Genomic DNA, 20,885 nt, shown 5'->3' with positions numbered 1-20,885 from the left:
TAAATATATATAATCCACAATGCCATAAACATTTCATTGGGACTTCACTCTAGTGTTCCTTAACATGACTGGAATTGTTATAACAGAGGCATTTGGACTTATTTAAATAAGTTATGGACTGAATGTGCCCCTCCCTCCATCCCCACCTCTGCCAATTCTCACATGTTGAAGCTTTGGCCCCCAGTATGGCTGTATTTGGAGTAGGGAAGTACTTAGGGTTAAATGAGGTCATGAAGTTGGGAGTCCTGATCTGATAGGATTAGTGTCCTTATAAAAAGAGACCAGAGAGCTCACCTGCCCTCTTTCTGTGTGTACTCACCTAGGAAAGACTGTGTGAGGTTGAAGCAAGGCCACCATCTGCAAGCCAGGAAGAGAGTCCTCACCAGAACCCAAAACCTGCTGAATCCTGATCTGGGACTTCCAGCCTCCAGAACTGTGAAAAAATACATTTCTGCTTTTGAAGCCAACCAGCCTGAGGTATTCTGTTACGGCCACCTGAACTAATACAGTATGTTATACTCTATATAAAAAACTACATAAGATGCAAAATTTGATTCGAATAAAGTGACCAGCTTAGTCATATAATGTGGGCAATCTTTTAGCATTATAACAAGATTTATGTGTATATACTTAGACATAAGTGTATAAACCCTAAAAATTTGATAAATTCATACGGCAGATTTTCCCTAGAGGAAATTTACAGTGATTTACTTTATTACTCATTGTCCATAAGCCGAGGGATACATAAATATTTAAAAATATTTTTAAAAAGGAAAACTAGAGTTTTAAATGATTAAAGGTATCATAAATATAAATATTTAAAATGCCTGTTGGGTGGCTGAGTGTCCCTGTTCTTCTCATACTCAGCAACTTATTTTAGAAATGAAAGTATTAAGAGATGAGATGACAGCACACTAGTAACTGCATCAACAGTCTACTGAAAAATATGGCCAAAAAGTTACTGAAAAATTGTAGAGAAGCAGTAAGATGCTTTTACACCTGTTCCATCGTAACTCAGCGTAGAAAAGATAAAGCAGGATTTTCATGTTTTAGGGGAGCTGGAATAGTAGTTAATTATTTCACTTAAGCCAAAGTTTTCAAATTAAGCATGGCTAAGAATTTAGGGAAGAAAAATAATTAAAAGGGAGGTAGCAGGTGGTAAATAAGGTGCTAACAAGAAAGACTGTATGTTTTGGGGGAAGATAGTGAATTGAAAAGAGGTATGACATTAATAGGTAGTTCACAGTAATTAAGTGTGATATTCTGGGGTGAGACTGCTTGGGTTTGAAGTTTTGCTCTGCCAATTACACGCTACATAACCTTGGTTAATTTATTTCCCCTAAGTCTCAGCTTGATCATTGGTAACGTGAAGAAAAGTAATAATAACTATCTTATATGTTAATAGGGATGATTAGTGGTATAAAGCATACTGTTTAGCACAGTACCTACAACATAGTATATGTAATAGATTTTAATGATGATATAAATCATGTATTATTGTTTCTTTTCAAATGTGACACCGCTAATGTAACTCCAATCTAAGTGAATATGGGTATTTTGAAATAGAGTAATATCTATTCCAAAAAATAGAAAAAAAATGGGAAAAAGTCAAATTAATCTTTGTATTTGCTTATTGCACAGGCCCTCCTCAGACTCTGACATGCCTACTCAGGCTTTTCTTTGGCTCAAACTCTGCTTCAAAATTCATCCAGGGAGTCCAATCTGTGGGATATAGCTGTTTTCCTGATATCCATAGTTACATTATTTGAGGCTATACATCAATGAATTTCCTATCTTGCCTACTTGCAGTTGTCCCCATTTCAGCCTACTGTATCATAGCTGCCAGCCTGTCCCACGGTCACACCTTTACTGAGCTCGTCAGATGCTTGTGATAAAACTATGGCTCCAGGCTAAGTATACAGATTTCATTCTCACAGGGAAGAAGTGTATGCTGGCATTCTCTTATAAGCCTTCCAAAGTTCTGCTTCTCATTTTAAGAAACTGCTTCTCATTTTAAGAAACTCTGCTTTAGATACTCAAAGACATCTGCCAAAAACATTGGCAGAAATCAGAAAATGGTATTTAATCTTGTGGCAGTAGTTGGTTTTCAGTGTTTTCACATGCAAGCATTTCCTGTTCATTTTTTAACTATGTTGGACTTTTTTTATAGTAATTGGGATTCTGTTAAGGTCCTTGAAGAAGACAACAGAGGCTTGTAAGGGGAAAAGACTTTCAGAGTTTTTTTTTTTAAGTCATCCACATGTGTTAACACGGGTTACATATAAAATTCTGTCTCTTATTCTCAAATTTCAGTAAAGAATTTTTAAAAAATATTTTAATGGTCTTTTATATAAAAGTTTAAATCGCTCTTAAAAAAATACAAATTCCAAACGCACGTTCCTATTTCATTTTCAACGACTTTATTGAGAATATTTTGCAAATTAGATTTTACAATTTAACATTTTACAATTAGAAATTTCATCTGCTACTACATAAGTTGCAAACTTTTCAAAACACTGCAGAAAATCCTTTATTTCTTTGGATTTTTCTGTTCCATGTTGAGCTCCTGAGATGTATTTTTTCTTTCAGCTTCATTTTCATCTTCCTGTGAAATAAATTTTAGAAAACATTAAAATATAAACTTCAGGGCATTTTATCACCTATACTTAATACACTTCAACTTCATTTCTCTGATGAATTAACTATCATGACTCCAGTAATCGTAGGGGAAAGGCTATAAACAAAATGGCACAATTATGCAACATTTAAACATTAACATTCACAGTGGGTGCTGTTTTGCTGTTTTATACTACACATTGAGTAAAAATTTCTGTATGTTTTTAAAAACAACTTATTTTATCAATGACCTAAGAATTACTTTTGAAAGCACCTGCTACTAAAAAGTGTCCTTTGTAGGGGGTCAATCAGATATTTTTACTTCACTATTTGATAAAAAAACAGTAAATTTAACTTCTGAGACATTTTATGTACCCAGCATGGCATTTTGGTCTCATGCAGCATACTTTCTTGACAGGTCTGCCAATTTTCCAATTGCTTGTGGCCACCATGTTATCTGAAGATCAGTCAGTTCTAAAATAGGAAACTCTAAAATGGGCACATGAGGCGACAGAATGCTTACATTCTTCTACAGTTTTGATTCTAAGTGGTGGCCTCATAATTCATAGCAGGTTCCTGTGGAACATGGTGAATAAATAAAGTGACATCATAATGTCTGCTTCCATAGGAATGAAGTGTATCTTGTGTTCAATATTAAATGGTGACCTCCAAAGTATAAATAATGAGAATCTGGAAAAATATTTCATCTTACATTTTATAACCCATCTCATCATATATGTTCCTTCAACAACACCTAAGTACAAAGCAGTCTTGCTTTCCTAATATTTCTGATAGGCCTTTCATTTTTATTAATGGAAGTAAAAGACACTAACTCTTTACTGAGTTAATTAAAGTATTAGTAGCTTAATTTCTTAAGTATCTCTGGACAGCAGTAATAACATCAATATCACTACACATCACCCTGCATCTCCGTATCTTTTTATAAAACCAAATTCAATTAAATAATTATTGAGCTTTGCTTAGTAAACTGACTTTATTAAGTAAATGCAAATCAAGGTATATATATATATATATATAACAAATATATATTATATATGTTAATGTTATATATATATAACATATATATATTTTTATATATATTATGTTTATATATATATAACATATATATATGTTAAATGTTATAATATATATAACAAATATATATATATTTGTTTTCCACAAAAAACCACACCCTTGCCCATAAACATTAAGGTGGAGAAAGCTTCCTTTACATACATTGTCTCTAAATTTCAACAGCACCTGTGATTTAGCCTTTGTCAACACCAGGAAAGCAGAGAAATTATCAATATTATCAATCAACCTGAATCATTAGATATGTTGGCTGCTAGGAATGGGGTTTCTGACTATCAATTTTGGCAATGTAATTTTAATTTATTTATCTAAGCATAATAGCCACTGTGTGCTGTTTATTTTTTATTTTTTCCAATTTGTCTCTACTGAATAGAGATATTATGTTCAATTGACTCTTGAAAATCTATTAATGAACAGGTAGTTTCCACTTTAAGAGTCTCTAGAGATTACATTTTAATTACAACCCAACAAAAACCAAATCCTATTCCACACTTTCCACTGTCCTCTTCTGTCAGTGAAACACTGACAGAAAGTATTAAAACAGCAGGTAAACGTGGCAAAAAATTTTTGTTAGGTAGCACTGAATTTGTTTATATGTTGTTCAAGGCAGGGCTTTATCTTCTTTATCTTATATTCCTGCCACCTAACAGGGCACATTTAGTATATAGGGGGGTCCAATAAATGTTTCCTGAACTATGTGAAACAGTGGAATAAAAAATGAGTAAAAGAGAGGTCTGTAATTTGGAAAAGCATAATATCCTTCCTTATCCAGTAGTTACACTTCTGAATTTACTAAAACATTATTGAAAACAGAAATAAGCAAAAATATTTGAAATATCATAAGCCAAAATCACCCTTATCAAATTCATATTCTTTAATTTTTGAAAAAAAGTAGAGGCTTTATCATGTGGACAGTCTGCTAAGTTCCCACAGCAATATGACTTACTGGTTTAACAAGCTTGGTTACCCTGATGATCCTGAGGACTACGAAGTATCTATAATATTTACTTTCATAATTAACTAACATTCTTCATATAATGTCAGTCTTTTTGTTGTTGAATTATTCTTAGTAATAAAGTATAGTTAATAAATGCATGTCTATTCTAATACTGCCTCCTGTTCAGGACAGGTACAAAAGTTTCTTTATGCAGAGAAAATGTCTTAAAATATCTTGCCTTTCTATGCCTTTAAACTATTTGTGTAAGTTAACAAGATACAATCTCTTTCTCCCTTTGTATAAGAATAGCTGTGATCTGGATACAGAAAAGGATTATGGAGGGGCAGAGAAGGCATTTAATCCACTGCTAGAGTCTAACACATCGTAATTGCTATTGTATAATATCATCAAAATAATAAAAATAACAGCAAAAGACTTTAATCATTGTAAATAAAACACTGGAATTAGATATAATAAAGCTCCAGAAAGGATTTTAGAAGTTGCTTTGTTTTTTTGGAAGTGCTAATTTGTGTTTCTAAGTTTACACATCAATTTTTTTTTTTAACATCTTTATTGGAGTATAATTGCTTTACAGTGGTGTGTTAGTTTCTGCTGTATAACAGCAGATATATACATATATCCCCATATCCACTCCCTCTTGCTTCTCCCTCCCACCCTCCCTATCCCACCCCTCTAGGTGGTCACAAAGCATGGAGCTGATCTCCCTGTGCTGTGCGGCTGCTTCCCACTAGCTATCTATTTTACATTTGGTAGTGTATATATGTCCATGCCACTCTCTCACTTCGTCCCAGCTTACCCTTCTCCATCCCCGTGTCCTCAAGCCCATTCTCTATAGACGTCAATTTTTATAAGAACTTTATAACAGTTCAAGATTAATAAAATCATTAAAATAGCTCAGGCAGCAAATCAAATATCATTCACAAGTGAATGCATAATGAATGAAACTGCAAAGAAAGGAAGTTTTTTTACCGAAGTATTTCTTCACTACTGGATATTAAAGGCAGGCAAAATTTTCTTCTGATAGATGGTAGGTTTTTGTCACTCTTTGCTAAGATAAGACATCTGTTTTTTTCCCAGTGAAAGAAGACCTTGCTACACGGATCATTTTCTTAGTGACAGCCCTGACAAGTTTGACATTTGTTTCATGAAGTGTTCTGAAGCAGCCAACAAGAAAATGTACCCTTTGGGGCTGCTGGAAAGCAGACAGGTTTACCTCTTAATGTTTAAGCTTGTTAATTTATACTCCAGAAAACATGTTGATTATAGCAACCTTGCAGACCTGCTAGTTACATGTGGAATTTCAGGAATACGCACATAACAATAACGCTCATAATGCCAAAGAGTTAAATGTGGTTCCTTGGCCTTCCTGCTCTTTGTACACTGACAGCATTGTTGTAGTGAGGAGAATGAAAATTTCTAAGCACACATGGACCATGTAATTATGGGCTAATGCTCCAGGTGGCAACATGAGACTAGAAGAGTTATTATAACAGAGAAGTAAAAATACTGCCATTTTAATCTAAACTAGATTCCTTTTACCACCAAATAAAACCCACAAGAGTCTGTTTAAATACTACTCAGCTTGCAGCATCAATCTGGAAGAGGAGGCCCTCTATTTTTCCTTATTTACAAATTTGATTCATAACAGTTCAAAGAATTGATGTCAATTAATAAAACCTATCCACCCTGCTTTTCCCTTCTCTTGAAGTAACCAACTCCAAACAAAGAGCAATTATTTTAGCAGCTGGAATTTCTACTGTTCAGGTAATATTTGGACTCAAATTAGTCTATGAATACAGATGACTCTGTATTTACCCTACAGACTGTCAAGTTTTAAATTATTTCTTTTAAAGGTTGGATTATACAAAGGGACAAACTTTCCCCATTATTTCATTATATCTTTAAAGATGACTTTATGAGTACCTTTAGAGTGGAGAAATCTGTCAAACACTACCTTAACCAAATGATGAAGGTTAACATTACCAGTAATACATATTAACATTAACTCTTTGGTAAGATGCACTAAAAAGGGCACATTAATTCTGGTCTGTGGTAGCCTTCCCAATAATGCATGAACCTAAATCTAGTAAGGAGAAAGCATCAGATAAACACTCTATAAAATAATTGAACAGTAGAAGATGATAACACTACAGGAAGCTGGATGAAGGGCAAATGGGAATTATCTGTGCTATTTTTGCAACTTTTTGTAAGTTTAAAATTATTTCAAAATAAAAAAATTTAAAAAAACAGAATAGAAATGACTACTTAATGACAGTTTTCTAAATTCAAAGTAAGTGTGATGTATGCACAAAGATTTTATGTGGAAGAAAATTCAAGGTAACTGTCGCCTCTACATTAAAAATACACAGCTAAATTAAACTGTTTGCTTTCCATTTTTCTATTTAAAATTCCTTAAGTACCTCAAATGTTTATAATGGTGATGCTATTAATTTTTATTTTCTTGTCTGTGCTTCCATGCATTTATCTTACATTTCTACTCTGAGCACAGATTACTTTCACAATTAGAAAACATAAGCTTTATTTCCAGAAATAAGTAAGCATAATGGGTCTGTTTTCAAAGAGAATGATGTCAGTTGTTTTTACTTTACAGAATTTGCTATTCACAGCAGACAAAGACACATGGTGGTACAAACAGTAAAGTGAGAAGGTACAACTAAGTACTAACTTAAAATATTTCTATTTTCTTATGATATTTTCTTTAGATTTTAAATATTCCTTTAATCAGAGAAAAGTTACTGTAATTGGATTCAAATTAACTGTTGAAATTATCTGTATGCTTTAATAATGGTTCTTTTAAAACTGTAGTATATACACAGCTTTTGGTGAAAAATATGAAGACACACTTAACCTGTTCTGTTAGTTGTAGACTAAGTATAGAAAAGCAATATATAATATATTGTTCTGATCTGAGGTCAAAAACTACTCTCTTTTATTCATTTAAAACATATACCAGGGGGACTTCCCTGGTGGCACAGTGGTTAGGAATCCGCCTGCCAACGCAGGGGACACGGGTTCGAGCCCTGGTCCAGGAAGATCCCACATGCCGCGGAGCAACTAAGCCCGTGCGCCACAACTCCTGAGCCTGTGCTCTAGAGCCCGCGAGCTACAACTACTGAGCCTGCGTGCTGCAACTACTGAAGCCTGTGTGCCTAGAGCCCGTGCTCCGCAACAAGAGAAGCCACCGCAATGAGAAGCACGCGTACCGCAACAAAGCGTAGCCCCCGCTCGCCGCAACTAGAGAAAGCCCACGCGCAGCAACAAGGACCCAACGCAGCCAAAAATAAATAAGTAAAATAAATAAACTTAAAAAAAAAACATATACCAGATATAACTCTCAATGGCATTTAAGATTGTGCTTTTAATACAGAAAATATGCTAGTGCTTCACAATAAGGAAAAAATTTTTCTTAATAACTGGAAAAATACGATAATGAAAATGTTTTAGGCAAAAATGAGCATGCTGCATGCTTCAGACTAAAATTAATTAGAGTTTTTAACATTTTACAATTCCACTCTAATTCTTTAAATGGTGCATTTACTTCATAGTAATAAACACTTGGATCATTAAGTAAAGTGCAAAATGTGTGTGATGTGCTACATTTAACAACCTTTGGCCCTTTTTTCTGTACTTCTGTATTCAGTTTTCCAGTGCATTGAATAAGCAATTGAAGACCACAATTAAATTTCCTGATGTTGCATATTTGAGATTCTTATTTCATTTAATACAAAAGGTAATTAATCTACTATTTTACAACTGAATCTCAACTTCAGTGGGCCATGAGAGATACTGAAATGAACTTACAAGAAATGCTTAATTAAATTCACAGTAAAAAGCATAAGAGGTTCTTTTCTTATGACAGAAGTTGCATATTTAATTAGAAAGTCTAGGACTTCCCTGGTGGCGCAGTGGTTAAGAATCCGCCTGCCAGTGCAGGGGACAAGGGTTCAAGGGTTGATCCCACAAGAGCAACTAAGCTCGTGCGCCACAACTGCTGAGCCTGCGCTCTAGAGCCCATGAGCCACAACTACTGAGCCCACGTGCCACAACTACTGAAGCCCGCACTCCTAGAGCCTGTGCTCCGCAACAAGAGAAGTCACTGCAATGAGAAGCCTGCGTACCTCAACGAATAGTAGTCCCCGCTCACTGCAACTAGAGAAGGCCCGTGCACAGCAATGAAGACCCAACACAGCCAAAAATAAATAAATAAAATAGATACATTAAAAAAAAAAAAAAGTCTAGGGCTACATTGTAAAATTAAAGTAACCTGGGATGTTCTTAGTAAACCTAGCTCAAACACATAAGTCGTTAAACAAAATGGAGCTATTTTGTAAATTTCTACCTTTTTTCTCTACTTAGTGACTCAAAAGATAGTTAATCAAAGAAATATCCCATTACCTAATATTACAAAATCATGGCCTTTTATTTTAATGGCAAGTATATAGATAAAAGGACAGTAATAAATTTCTAATTTCATGTATGAGTATATATGAATAATTCTATTTCATTTGTTGAGCAATCACTTATCTCTCAGTTTGTGATTCTGGAGCAGATCTAGGAGAGTAGGTTTGCTTTTCTAAGTCTTTAGTTCCTCCTGTTACTTTTTACTTCTTTGTGGTGGCTTTTGGTGGCATGGAAATGGGACAGTTAAAAATAAGACTTTGGATTTCCCATGTATGATTTCAGATCAAGAGAGAATCTCTATGACCTGGGAAGGAAGGCCCTAAGGACTGGTACAGTCATCTAGGGGGGGCATATTTATAGGAAAGGAAGAACAGTGAGTGGGAGGAAAGAGTCTGGCAAAATAGGATTAGAAAAAAGAAAATGAATGATGGATGGTAAGTGTGAGTTAGGTTAGACACTTAATGAGCATAAACCTAATTCTATAAGCTTGTATCTTCTCATAAACATGAAGAAAAGTGTAACTTTCATAATATGAATTTTTAGGTATTTAAGATATATTTAAGATATGGTGCTAACCTGCTGGGGCTAAGAATACCATAACACTCTTCTCTGACAGATGAGTTCCTGTATAAGGCTTATGTTTGATAACCCCTGCGGAACTTATGATCTTAAAGATAAAAATATTTTCCTTCTCTGGCAGACTATCTAATATCTAGGAAATAAGCATAGAAGTGTATGCTGGAAATGAACATTAGAGGCCCCTAACTTTCCTTCATCTGTAACACTTTGGTTTAAAAGATATTACCTGCTTTTGATGAAATGTAGAGTGTGGGGAATATAGTCAATAACTATGTAATATCTTTGTATGCTAACATATGTAACCAGGCTTATCATGGTGATCACCTTGAAATATATAGAAGTACTGAATGTTATGTAACAGGAACTAACAGTATTGGAGGTCAATTAAATTTCAAAAACAAATAAACTCATAGAAAAAGAGATCAGATTTGGGTTAGGGGGTGGGGTGAGGAGAAGTGAATAGGGAGGAAACTGGATGAAGTTAGTCAAAAGGTACAAACTTCAACTTATAAGATAAATAAGCACTAGGGATGTAATGTACATGATAACTATAATTAACACTGTATGTTATACATGAAAGCTGTTAAGAGAGTAAATCATGAGTTCTCATCACAAAAAAGTTTTTTTTCTATTTCTTTAATTTTGTGCATATATGAGATGATAGATGTTCACTTAAACTTGTGATAATCACTTCACGATGTATAAATCAAATCATTTTGCTGTATACCTTAAACATATAGAGTGCTGTATGTCAATTATATCTCAATTAAACTGGAAGAAAAAATGCTACCTGCTTTTGAAGTTGGTGGGTAGTCAGTACTGACTATAGAGAAAAATAAAACAAACAAAACCCCTCAAATTCCATAAGGGGACAATATAAGTATATTTTCAAATGAGAATAGCACAAGTCCAATGTATATGAATTAAAAGATTATGGTATATTAAGAAATAACATTTAAAGAGGCTCTTTAGAAAGTATTTTTGCGTAAATCATCTATTATTCACTAAATGTAACATTTCAAAAATCCTAAATGTACTAATATTTGAAGACAATACATATGAACCTCTGCTTTTCCCACAGGTACTCAAGGAGAAGAGACATTTATAAATTTATGTTGTTTTATTTTTTGTTCTAAACATACACATACAGGTTTAAATTCCCAGGAGTTAAAAAAATTCCATCAAGCAAAAATGAGGCAAAAATAAAGTCTAAAAATGTTTAAGATATGCAAGCTCACCAGTCAAATTATAGTTCCATAGCTAAGAAATTTCTAGGTTGTATAAAAATCAGTGATTGGCTCATTAAAGTTTCCAGTCATACATGCACTGTTTTATGACTAGAAATTATTCAGCAATAACTGAGTTCATTATACAAGCTGGAAAATACTTATATTTAGCATATTTTATTTATTTATTAATATAAGCAATAGCCATTGATAGTGGAACTGGCCATTGTGGAAGAAGTGCCCTCTTCAATAGGATATGATAGCATTTTGTTTATCCTTCACAATACAATGAGGAGTTTAATGCAACACAGATTTAAAAGGCATTTTATATATATTAAAAGAATTTGGGTGGAGGAGATCAAGATGGCGGAGTAGAGGGATGTGGAGCTCACCTCCTCTAACAAATACATCAAAAATACACCTACATGTGGAATAATTCTCACAGAATACCTACTGCAAGCTTGCAGAAGATCTCATACAACCAAAGCTGCTGGAAAGATCCCTACGTAACCAGGTAAGATGAAGGGAAAAGGGAGAAGAGGAGGAATCGGGACAGGACCTGCACCCCTGGGAACCTCCTTCACCAGCTGGGAAATGTGCTGAAACACACAGGGAGCTTCAGAGGCTGGAGAGGAGAGTGTGGGAGCTGGCCTGCAGCCCCCCAGGGTAGAGAGACCAGCACAGCTGGAGATATGTGCCTCCTGGTGAGTGCAGTGGCTAGGTGCTGAAACTTGGGCTTCAGCAGACAGACCTAGGGAGAGGAACCAGTTTGGCTGTGGGGAGACAGCCTGAAGGTCCTGGAGTGTGGCCTGGGCCACAACAGGGGGCGTGTGCAGGATGGAAGGCAGATCTGTCATAGGAGCCCCACTGTCAACTCAGTAAGGGAGAGGTGTGGATCTACCATAGCAGCCTCATTATCAGTGTGCTCACAGCAGGGCATAGCTTCTGCCACCATGGGTTTTGCGAATTTCGTGGGCGCTCACGTGGAGGCAGGGCTGAAATCTGAACTGATTACTAGCGCTCCTGTAGTGGAGGTGGCCCCTGAGTGCAGCGGCAGCAACAGTGATTTCTGTGGGCACACACACCAGGTGACAGGCAGCATCACAGAGTCACACATCCTGGCAGACAGCTCCTGGGGAAGAACACGCAGTGGCTCCTTTCCCAGAGGGAGCACTCCAGTCCCACCTATCTCACACCACAGCTCAGAATTGGATCTGGGGCCTCTACTCCAACAACTGGGGAGCAGACCCTAACCCCAACAGGGCTGTGAGAACCACAGGGCAAAGAGGAGGCCCTGCCCAACATCCAGCACAGGTTCTGGTCACCAAAACACCAAACACACCATCTATCAAGGAAACAAGGGCCAGCACACCCCGAGGAAAGACTTGGCAAGCATCCATACCAAAAACAACCCTGGCACCAACGATACTGGACTCACATGGTCTACACAGGGTCACTCACACATAAAAACAGCCCTTTAAAACTACAGTAGATAACTGTTTCTCCTAAATTCATAGAGTCAGAGAAATATAAGTAAAATGAAAAAGTAGAGGAACTACTGCCAACTTAAAAAACAATAGAATCCCCCTAAATGAGCAAACAATGATACAGACCTCACCAGTCTACCAGACCCCGATTTCAAAAAGGAGGTAATAAAAATGCTGAAGGAATTAAGAAAGACTATCAATAGAAATGTAGATCACTGTAACAAGGAACTAGAAACCATAAAGAGGAGCCAATCAAAATTAGACAACTCAATTTCTGAGGTGAAAACTGAGCTAAAGGCAATAAATAGCAAACTAAAGAATGCAGAAGAATGAATAAGTGATCTGGAAGACAGAATAACAGAAATCACCCAATCAGAACAGCAGACAGACAAATTTAAAAAATAAAAGCAATATATGAGATCTATGGGATAATACAAAGCATGCCAATCTACACATAACAGGAATTCCAGAAGGAGAAGAAAGAGAAAAGGGGATCAAAAATATATTTGAAAAAATTATGGCTGACAACTTCCCAAACCTAAAGAAGGAAACAGATATCCAGGTACAGGAAGCACGGAAGATCCCAAACAAGATGAACCCAAACAGCCCTACTGTAAGATATATCGTAATTAAAGTGGCAAAAGTTAAAGAGAGGATTATAAAGGCAGCAAGAGAAAAACAGTGAGTGAGTTACAGTGGAACTCCCATAAGGCTATCAGCTGATTTCTCTACAGAACTTTGCAGGCCCGGAGGGAGTGACAAGATATATTCAAAGTCCTGAAAGGGAAAAACATGCAACCTAGGATACCAGGCAAGATTATCATTTAGAACAGAAGGAGAGAGAAAGAATTTCTCAGACAAGCAAAAACTAAAAGAATATAGCAATGGTAAACCAATCCTAAAAGAAATATTGAAAGGTCTTCTCTAAATAGAAAAGAAGTAAGAATCTACAGAAAAGGGAAAATCACAACAGGAAAGGCAAATATATAAGAGGACTGAAGATCCCTTAAATAAGCCAGTACACAGAATAAAAAACAATGAAAAAAATTCAGTGAAGGCGATTATAACTACCATGAACAGCAAAAGGATAAACATGAAGATGTAAAATAGGACATCGAAATCACAAAATGTCGGGGAGGGAAGTAAGAAAAGGTAGACCTTTTAGAATGTGTTTGAGTTTATATGATTACCCGTCTAAAGCAAGTAGGTATAGTTATGGGTTAGCATACTTGAAAACCAGGATAACAAATCAAAAACATACAACAGCTTCACAAAAACCAAAAAGAAAGGAACTCTAGCATAATACAAAAGAAAACCATCAAACCACAAAAGGAAAGTCAAAAGGAAGACAAGGACAAAGAAAAAATACAAAGTCAACTGGAAAACAAGGTGTAAAATGACAAATACATAATCATCAATAAATACTTTAAATGTCAACTGACTAAATGCTCCAATCAAGAGAGAGAGTGGCAGATTGGATAACAGAATAAGAACCTATAATATGTTGCCTACAAGAGAAATACTTTAGGGAAAAAGACACATATAGATTGAAAGTGAGGGGATGGAAAAAGGTATTCATGCAAATGGAAACGACAAGAAAGCGAAGGTAGCAATAGTCATATCAGACAAAATAGACTTTAAAATAAAGACCAGGGACTTCCCTCGTGGTGCAGTGGTTAAGAATCTGCCTGCCAATGCAAGGGACACAGGTTTGAGCCCTGGTCCAGGAAGATCCCACATGTCGCGGAGCAACTAAGTCTGTGAGCCGCAACTACTGAGCCTGCGCTCTAGAGCCCACGATCCACAATTACCGAGCCCGTGCACCCCAGAGCCCATGCGCCACAACTACTGAGCCCACACACAACAACTACTGAAGCCCGCATGCTCTAGGGCCTGCATGCCGCAACTACTGTGCCCGCATGCTGCAACTACTGAAGGCCACGTGCCTAGACCCCATGCTCTCCAACAAGAGAAGCCACCACAATGAGAAGCCTGTGCACTGCAACAAAGAGTAGAACCCGCTCAACATGGCTAGAGAAAGCCTGTGCGCAGCAACAGACCCAACGCAGCCAAAAATAAATAAATTAAAAAATAAATAAATAAAATAAAACAAAGGCCATAAAGAAAGACAAAGAAGGACACTATATAATGATAAAAAGACCAATACAAGAAGAGGATATCACACTTGTTAACATATATGCACCCAAGAGAGAAGTACCTAAATACATAAAATAAATACTAACAGACATAAAGGGAGAAATTGATGGGAATACAATAATAGTAGGAGACTTTAACACTCCGCTGACATCAGTGGACAGATCTTCCAGACAGAAAATCAATAAGGCAACAGAGATCCTAAATGACACAATAAAACAGTTAGACTTAGTTGATATCTACAGGACATTACATCCAAAAAAACCAGAATACACATTCTTTTCAAGTGCATATGGAACATTCTCTAGGATACACCACATACTAGGCCACAAAACAAACCTCCACAAACTTAAAAGGATAGAAATTATTTCAAGCATCTTTTCTGACCATAATGGAATGAAAATAGAAATCAATCACAGAAAGAGAAATGAGAACAAAAAATGATTACATGGAGACCAAACAACACGCTGCTAAAAAACCAGTGGGTCAATGATGAAATTAAAAAAATACCTCAAGATAAATGACAATAAAAACACACCATACAAAATCAATGGGACACAGCAAAAGAAGTTCTAAGAGGGAAGTTCATAGAAATACAGGCCTTTCTCAGAAAATAAGAAAAATCCCAAATAAACAACCTAAACTACCACCTAAAAGAATTAGAATAAGAAGAACAAACACAATCTACAGTCAGCTGAAGGAAAGAAATAATAAAGATCAGAGAGGAAATAAATAAAATAGAGATTAAAAAAACAATAGAAAAAAATCAATAAAACCAAGAACTGGTTCTTTGAAAGGATAAATAAAATCAACAAACCTCTGGCTAGGCTCACCAAGAAGAAAAGAGAGAGGACCCAAATAAATTAAGAATTGAAGGAGGAGAAATAACAATGAATAATGCATAAATATTGATACAAAAATCATAAGAAAATATTATAAACAGTTACATGCCAACAAAATGGACAACCCAGAAGGAATGGACAAGTTTCTAGAAACATACAGTCTGACAAAACTGAATCAAGAAGAAACAGATAATTTGAACACACTAATCACTAGAAGTAAAATACGATATGTAATTTTTTTAAAAGTCCCTGCAAATAATAGTCCAGGACTGGATGGCTTCACCGGGGAATTCTACCAAACATACAAAGAAGAATTTATACTTCTTAAACTTCTTAAACTCCTTCTTAAACTCTTCCAAAAGACTGAAGAGGAGGGAACACTCCCAAAGTCATTCTATGAAGCCACCATCACCCTGATACCAAAAAGACAGACACTAAGTAAAGAAAATTACAGGCCAATATCTTTGATGAATATAGATGCAAAAATCCTCAACAAAATATTAGCAAACTGAATCCAACAATTCATAAAAAGGATCATACACCATGATCAAGTTGGAATCATTCTAGGGTCACAAAGATGGTTCAACATACACAAATCAATCAATGTGATACACCACATCAACAAAAGACACCAACCACATGATCATCTCAATAGATGGCAGAAAAGGCATATGATAAAATTCAACATCCATTCATGATAAAAACTCTTGCCAAACTGGGTATAGAGGGAACATATCTCAACAGAATAAAAGCCATTTGTGACAAACCCACAGCCAACATAATACTAAATGGTGAAAAGCTGAATGCCTTCCCACTAAATTCTGGGACAAGATAAGGACACCCATTCTCACCACTTCTATTCAACATAGTATTGGAAGTCCTAGCCACAGCAATCAGACAAGAAAAAATAAAAGGTATCTAAATCAAAAGGGAAGAGGTAAAATTGTCATTATATGCAGATGACATGATACTCTATGTAGAAACCCTAAAGACTCCACACAAAAACTATTAGAAGTGATAAATGAATTCAGCAAGGTAGCAGGATACAAGATTAGTATACAGAAATCTGTTGCATTTCTTTGCATTAACAATGAAGTATCAGAAAGAGAAAGTAAAAAAAAAAGTCCTGTTCAAAATTGCATTAAAAACAAACAAACAAACAAACAAAAGAAAACCTAGGGATAAACCTGACCAAGCAGGTGAAAGACTTATACTCTGAGAACTATAAAACATTGATAAAAGAAATCAAAGATGATTCAAGGAAATGGAAAGAAATCCCATGCTCTTGGATTGGAAGAATTAATATAGTTAAAGTGGCCATATTACCCAAAGCAATTTACAGGTTTAATGTTATCCCTATCAATTTACCCATGACATTTTTCACAGAACTAAACAAATAATCGTAATATTTATATGCAATCACTAAAGACCCAGAATTGCCAAAGCAGTTCTGAGAGAAAAGAACAAAGCTGGAGGTATAACCCTTCCAGACTTCAGATAATACTATAGAGCTACAGTAATAAAAACAGCATGGTACTGGCACAAAAACAGACATATGGATCAATGGAGCAGAACAGAGAGCCCAGAAATAAATTAATGGTCAATTAATCTTCAACAAAGCAGGCAAAAATATATAATGGAGAAAAGACAGTTTCTTCAGCAAGTGGTGTTGGGAAAGCTAGACAGCCACATGTTAATCAATGAAGTTAGAACACTCCCTCACACCATGCACAAAATTGAACTCAAAGTGGCTTAAAGACTTAAATATAAGACATGATACCATAAAACTCCTAGAAGAGAACACAGGCAAAATATTCTCTGACATAAATGGTAGCAATATTTTCTTAAATCAGTCACCCAAGGCAAAAGAAATAAAAGCAAAGATAAACAAATGGGCCCTAATCAAACTTATAAGCTTTTGCACAGCAAAGCAAACCATAAACAAAATGAAAAGACAACCTATGGACTGGGAGAAAATATTTGCAAAAGATGTGACCGACAAGGGCTTAATTTCCAAAATATACAAACAGCTCATACAACTCAATTAAAAAAACCAAACCACAAACAACCCAATCAAAAAATGGGCAGAAGGCCTAAATAGACATTTCTCCAAAGAAGACATACAGATGACCAACAGGCACATGAAAAGATGCTCAACATCGCTATTTATTAGAGAAATGCAAATCAAAACTACAATGAGGTATCATCTCACACTGCTCAGAATGGCCATCATGAAAAAGTCTACAAATAACAAATGCTGTACAGGGTTTGGAGAAAAGGGAACACTCCTACACTGTTGGTGGGAATATAAATTGGTGCAGCCACTAAGGAAAATGGTATGTGTCCCTTAAAAAACTAAAAATAGAGTTACTGTATGATCCAGCAATCCCACTCCTGTGCACATACCCAGAAAAGACAAAAACTCTAATTTGAAAAGATATATGCACCCTAATGTTCACTGCAGCAGTATTTACAATAGCCAAGACACGGAAGCAACCTTAGTGTCCAACAGATGAATGCATAAAGAAGAAGTGTATATATATACAATGGAATATTACTCATCCACAAAAAAAGAATAAATAATGCCCTTTGCAGCAACATGGGTGGACCTAGAGATTATCATACTAAGTGAAGTAAGGCAGACTGAGAAAGACAAATACCATATGATATCACTTATATGTGGAATCTAAAAAATAATACAAATGAACTTATTTACAAAACAAACAGACTCGTAGACAGAGAAAACAAACTTATGGTTACCAAAATGGAAGGGGGCACGGGGAGGATAAATTAGGAGTATGGGATTAACAGATACACACTATCATATGTAAAATAAACAACAAGGATTTACTGTATACCATAGGGAACTATATTCAGTATCTTTTAGTAACCTATAATGGAAAAGTATTGATAAAAAAGAATATATTTTATGTATGTGTGTGTGTGTGTGTGTGTGTATATAAACAAATCACTTTGCTGTGTACCTGAAACTAACACAATATTGTAAATCAACTATATTGCAACTAAACAAAATTTTTTTTTGGCTTAGTCAAGCCCTACAGTTAAATTTTACCCAAACTAACTTCTATATTGCCATTAGAAAAAGCATAATCTTTGGCCATTTTAATTGATGCCATAATAAAAAATATGAGAAAATACTGAAGTTTTATACTTCCTTTGCTGAGTTTTGACGTTCTAAACAAAGGACAGTTATAGCTCATATGTATCAAATCACTGTCAAAGAAATAAACAGAATTTACATAAATGGTAATATCACAATCTTAGTGCTACTTTAGAGAAGAGGTAGAAGACATTCAAAAAGTGAAAGGTAACACAAACTCCCTTAATGAAAATGACGTTATTTATGTAACTTGATGTTTAGGTTTCATAACTATCCTATTACATAAGATGTTACCATAAGGAGAAGCTGGGTGCTTCATACTTTTAAAATCAAAATTATCTCAACACAAAAAGTAAAACCAGACAAGCAAGCAATGAGCTTTGTTATATGATTTAGAAATAAGTATACTTATGTTTTAAATACTATAAAGTTACCCACCAAAATAGTATGCAGAGGTAATCAGAGTTATGAATAACAGAGTTTTGGCATTTCTGTGATATGGACAGCTCATTACAGATTCCACAATATAAATCAGTATTTACTGCTCACTAGTAAAATCAGTCATTCAGTAATACTGAGTGATGTTTCACACATGAAACTCATTGCCGTGTTTTGTGGATTCATGAAGTTTAAGAACCATCAGAACCAGATTCAACTGTTAATGGTAAATAATATCCTCATTTTAGAAGAGTCTGGAATACATTTCATCCCTTGACTCATATTAAACATTTTATCTTTTTAAGATAATCTTAACTCTTGAAGTAAATTCTATTCCTAGAATCTTTCCTTTCTTCCTCCTGCAAAAATTTATTGAACAATGATTGTGTGTCAGACACTGGGAAAGGTATTGGAAATAACAAAGATGAATGAAATGTCTTGCTGCCTAGAGGAGCCCGTGTTCCAATGTGGAAGACAGGGAGGCACAGAATTACAGTGCAATGGAGAAAGTATATTATAGTCTATCAGGTATAAAATGTTAAGAGAAAAAAACTAAACCATGACAATACATAAGGAGAGTTGTTTTTTTGTTTTTTTTTTTTTAATGATTGATATTCTAGAGTTCGGGTATGGCATTGAAATAATATACCCTCCTTCATTCTCAAAGAGTGGTATTGTGAATCTTTAAAAAAATACCTCTCAATGTAACTTACACTGACTGCTCTTTTATTAAGATTAACTTAACATCAAAGGACTATATCTTTGAGAAGTAAACTTATGTTTAGAAAGTGAATTTTAAAAACTTTACTCCCAAGTGAACAGATTAAGTTGCCTCAAATATCTCTATTTCAAGTTGAATGCTATTTTCCCTAGAGTGAATCCATTAATCGTCACAGTTTTATTGGAAATTAATAGCTCATTAGACATCCAAGTAACACATTTCTTATGGCACATTAATTTTTCATGGGTGACAAAAAGTAGATTTTGCTTCAAGAAAAATTAAAAATAGTATTTTAGAAAATTCCACACAAGAAAATTTCTCTAATAGTTGTATTTCATGATCAGTGTCAAACCTAACAGCCACATTTCCACATCTTGAATTCACGGATAACCATATAAACACTATTTTGCTTTTTAAAGAAAAGTATTAGTTTTTAAACTCCTTGTTTTAAACTCTTACCATAATGAAAACCATGTACTGCTATGTTCTTAAATGATTCCAAAAAGTAGGCCATGTGGCAAGTACCAAATCACTTATAAAGCCTGCCTGAAAATGTACTTAGTTAAATAATGTTTTCTATGACCAGTGAGTTATTCTATAAGTATAAAGTGTTTCTCAATAGTCCATGATCTAGGCTATACAACATTAGAAAAAATGTTACATACAATGACATTTGAAAAGAGCATTCAGAGAGCTACAAAAGCCATTTACATTCTTCCCTGACTATCAACTATGTGTCAGGTATTGTGATAGGTGCTAAACAGAAAAAAAACTGATACATAAGAGACAGACTCCCAGCATTATGGAGCTTGTAATCTGTGTCCAAAACAATGGGTTACTCGAGCAACTATGTAACTGCAATTATGATATGTTCAATGAAAGTATAGTGCTATGAGGGTTTTACTAGAAGGACCTAAGAATTTCATAGAAGCTCCTCCCCCTCCGGAAAATGACAGATACATTGAGACCTGAAGAATAAGAAGGAGTGGCAAACCTAAAGTCAACACACAGATAATATCAGAAGACAAAGAAAATGTCTTTATTCACCTTATAAACATCTAATATTCTCAATTCTGAATCTACAAGGTATGAAATATTTAAAAAGTAGTTGCGCTTTCTATTACTTGCAGTTAAAGCATTCTTACCAATACCACATAGGCATCTTTCTTAATTTTCTTCTCCTAGTTCTCTGAATTTTCCCCGTATGTTTTATTTCTTTTAACTTCTTT

At 35.1% G+C, this 20,885-nt stretch overlaps 1 protein-coding gene across 5 annotated transcripts in view; it reads right to left on the bottom strand.

The window, feature by feature from the left end:
- Positions 1 to 2,418: 2,418 nt before the first annotated feature.
- PHF14 (PHD finger protein 14) overlaps positions 2,419 to 20,885 on the bottom strand; it is a 199,166-nt gene continuing 180,699 nt past the window's right edge. For all 5 annotated transcript variants that reach the window (XM_036863497.1, XM_036863498.1, XM_036863499.1 and 2 more), the window contains one exon: positions 2,419 to 2,605. In XM_036863497.1, coding sequence (XP_036719392.1) covers positions 2,531 to 2,605 — 75 coding nt within the window. In that variant the 3' untranslated portion in view covers positions 2,419 to 2,530. The remainder of the gene's footprint in view (positions 2,606 to 20,885) is intronic.

This window comes from Balaenoptera musculus, chromosome 9, assembly GCF_009873245.2.
Source record: "Balaenoptera musculus isolate JJ_BM4_2016_0621 chromosome 9, mBalMus1.pri.v3, whole genome shotgun sequence".
NCBI lineage: Eukaryota > Metazoa > Chordata > Mammalia > Artiodactyla > Balaenopteridae > Balaenoptera > Balaenoptera musculus.
Note: the sequence above shows the minus strand (reverse complement) of the source record. Positions and strands in the feature narration are given on the sequence as shown.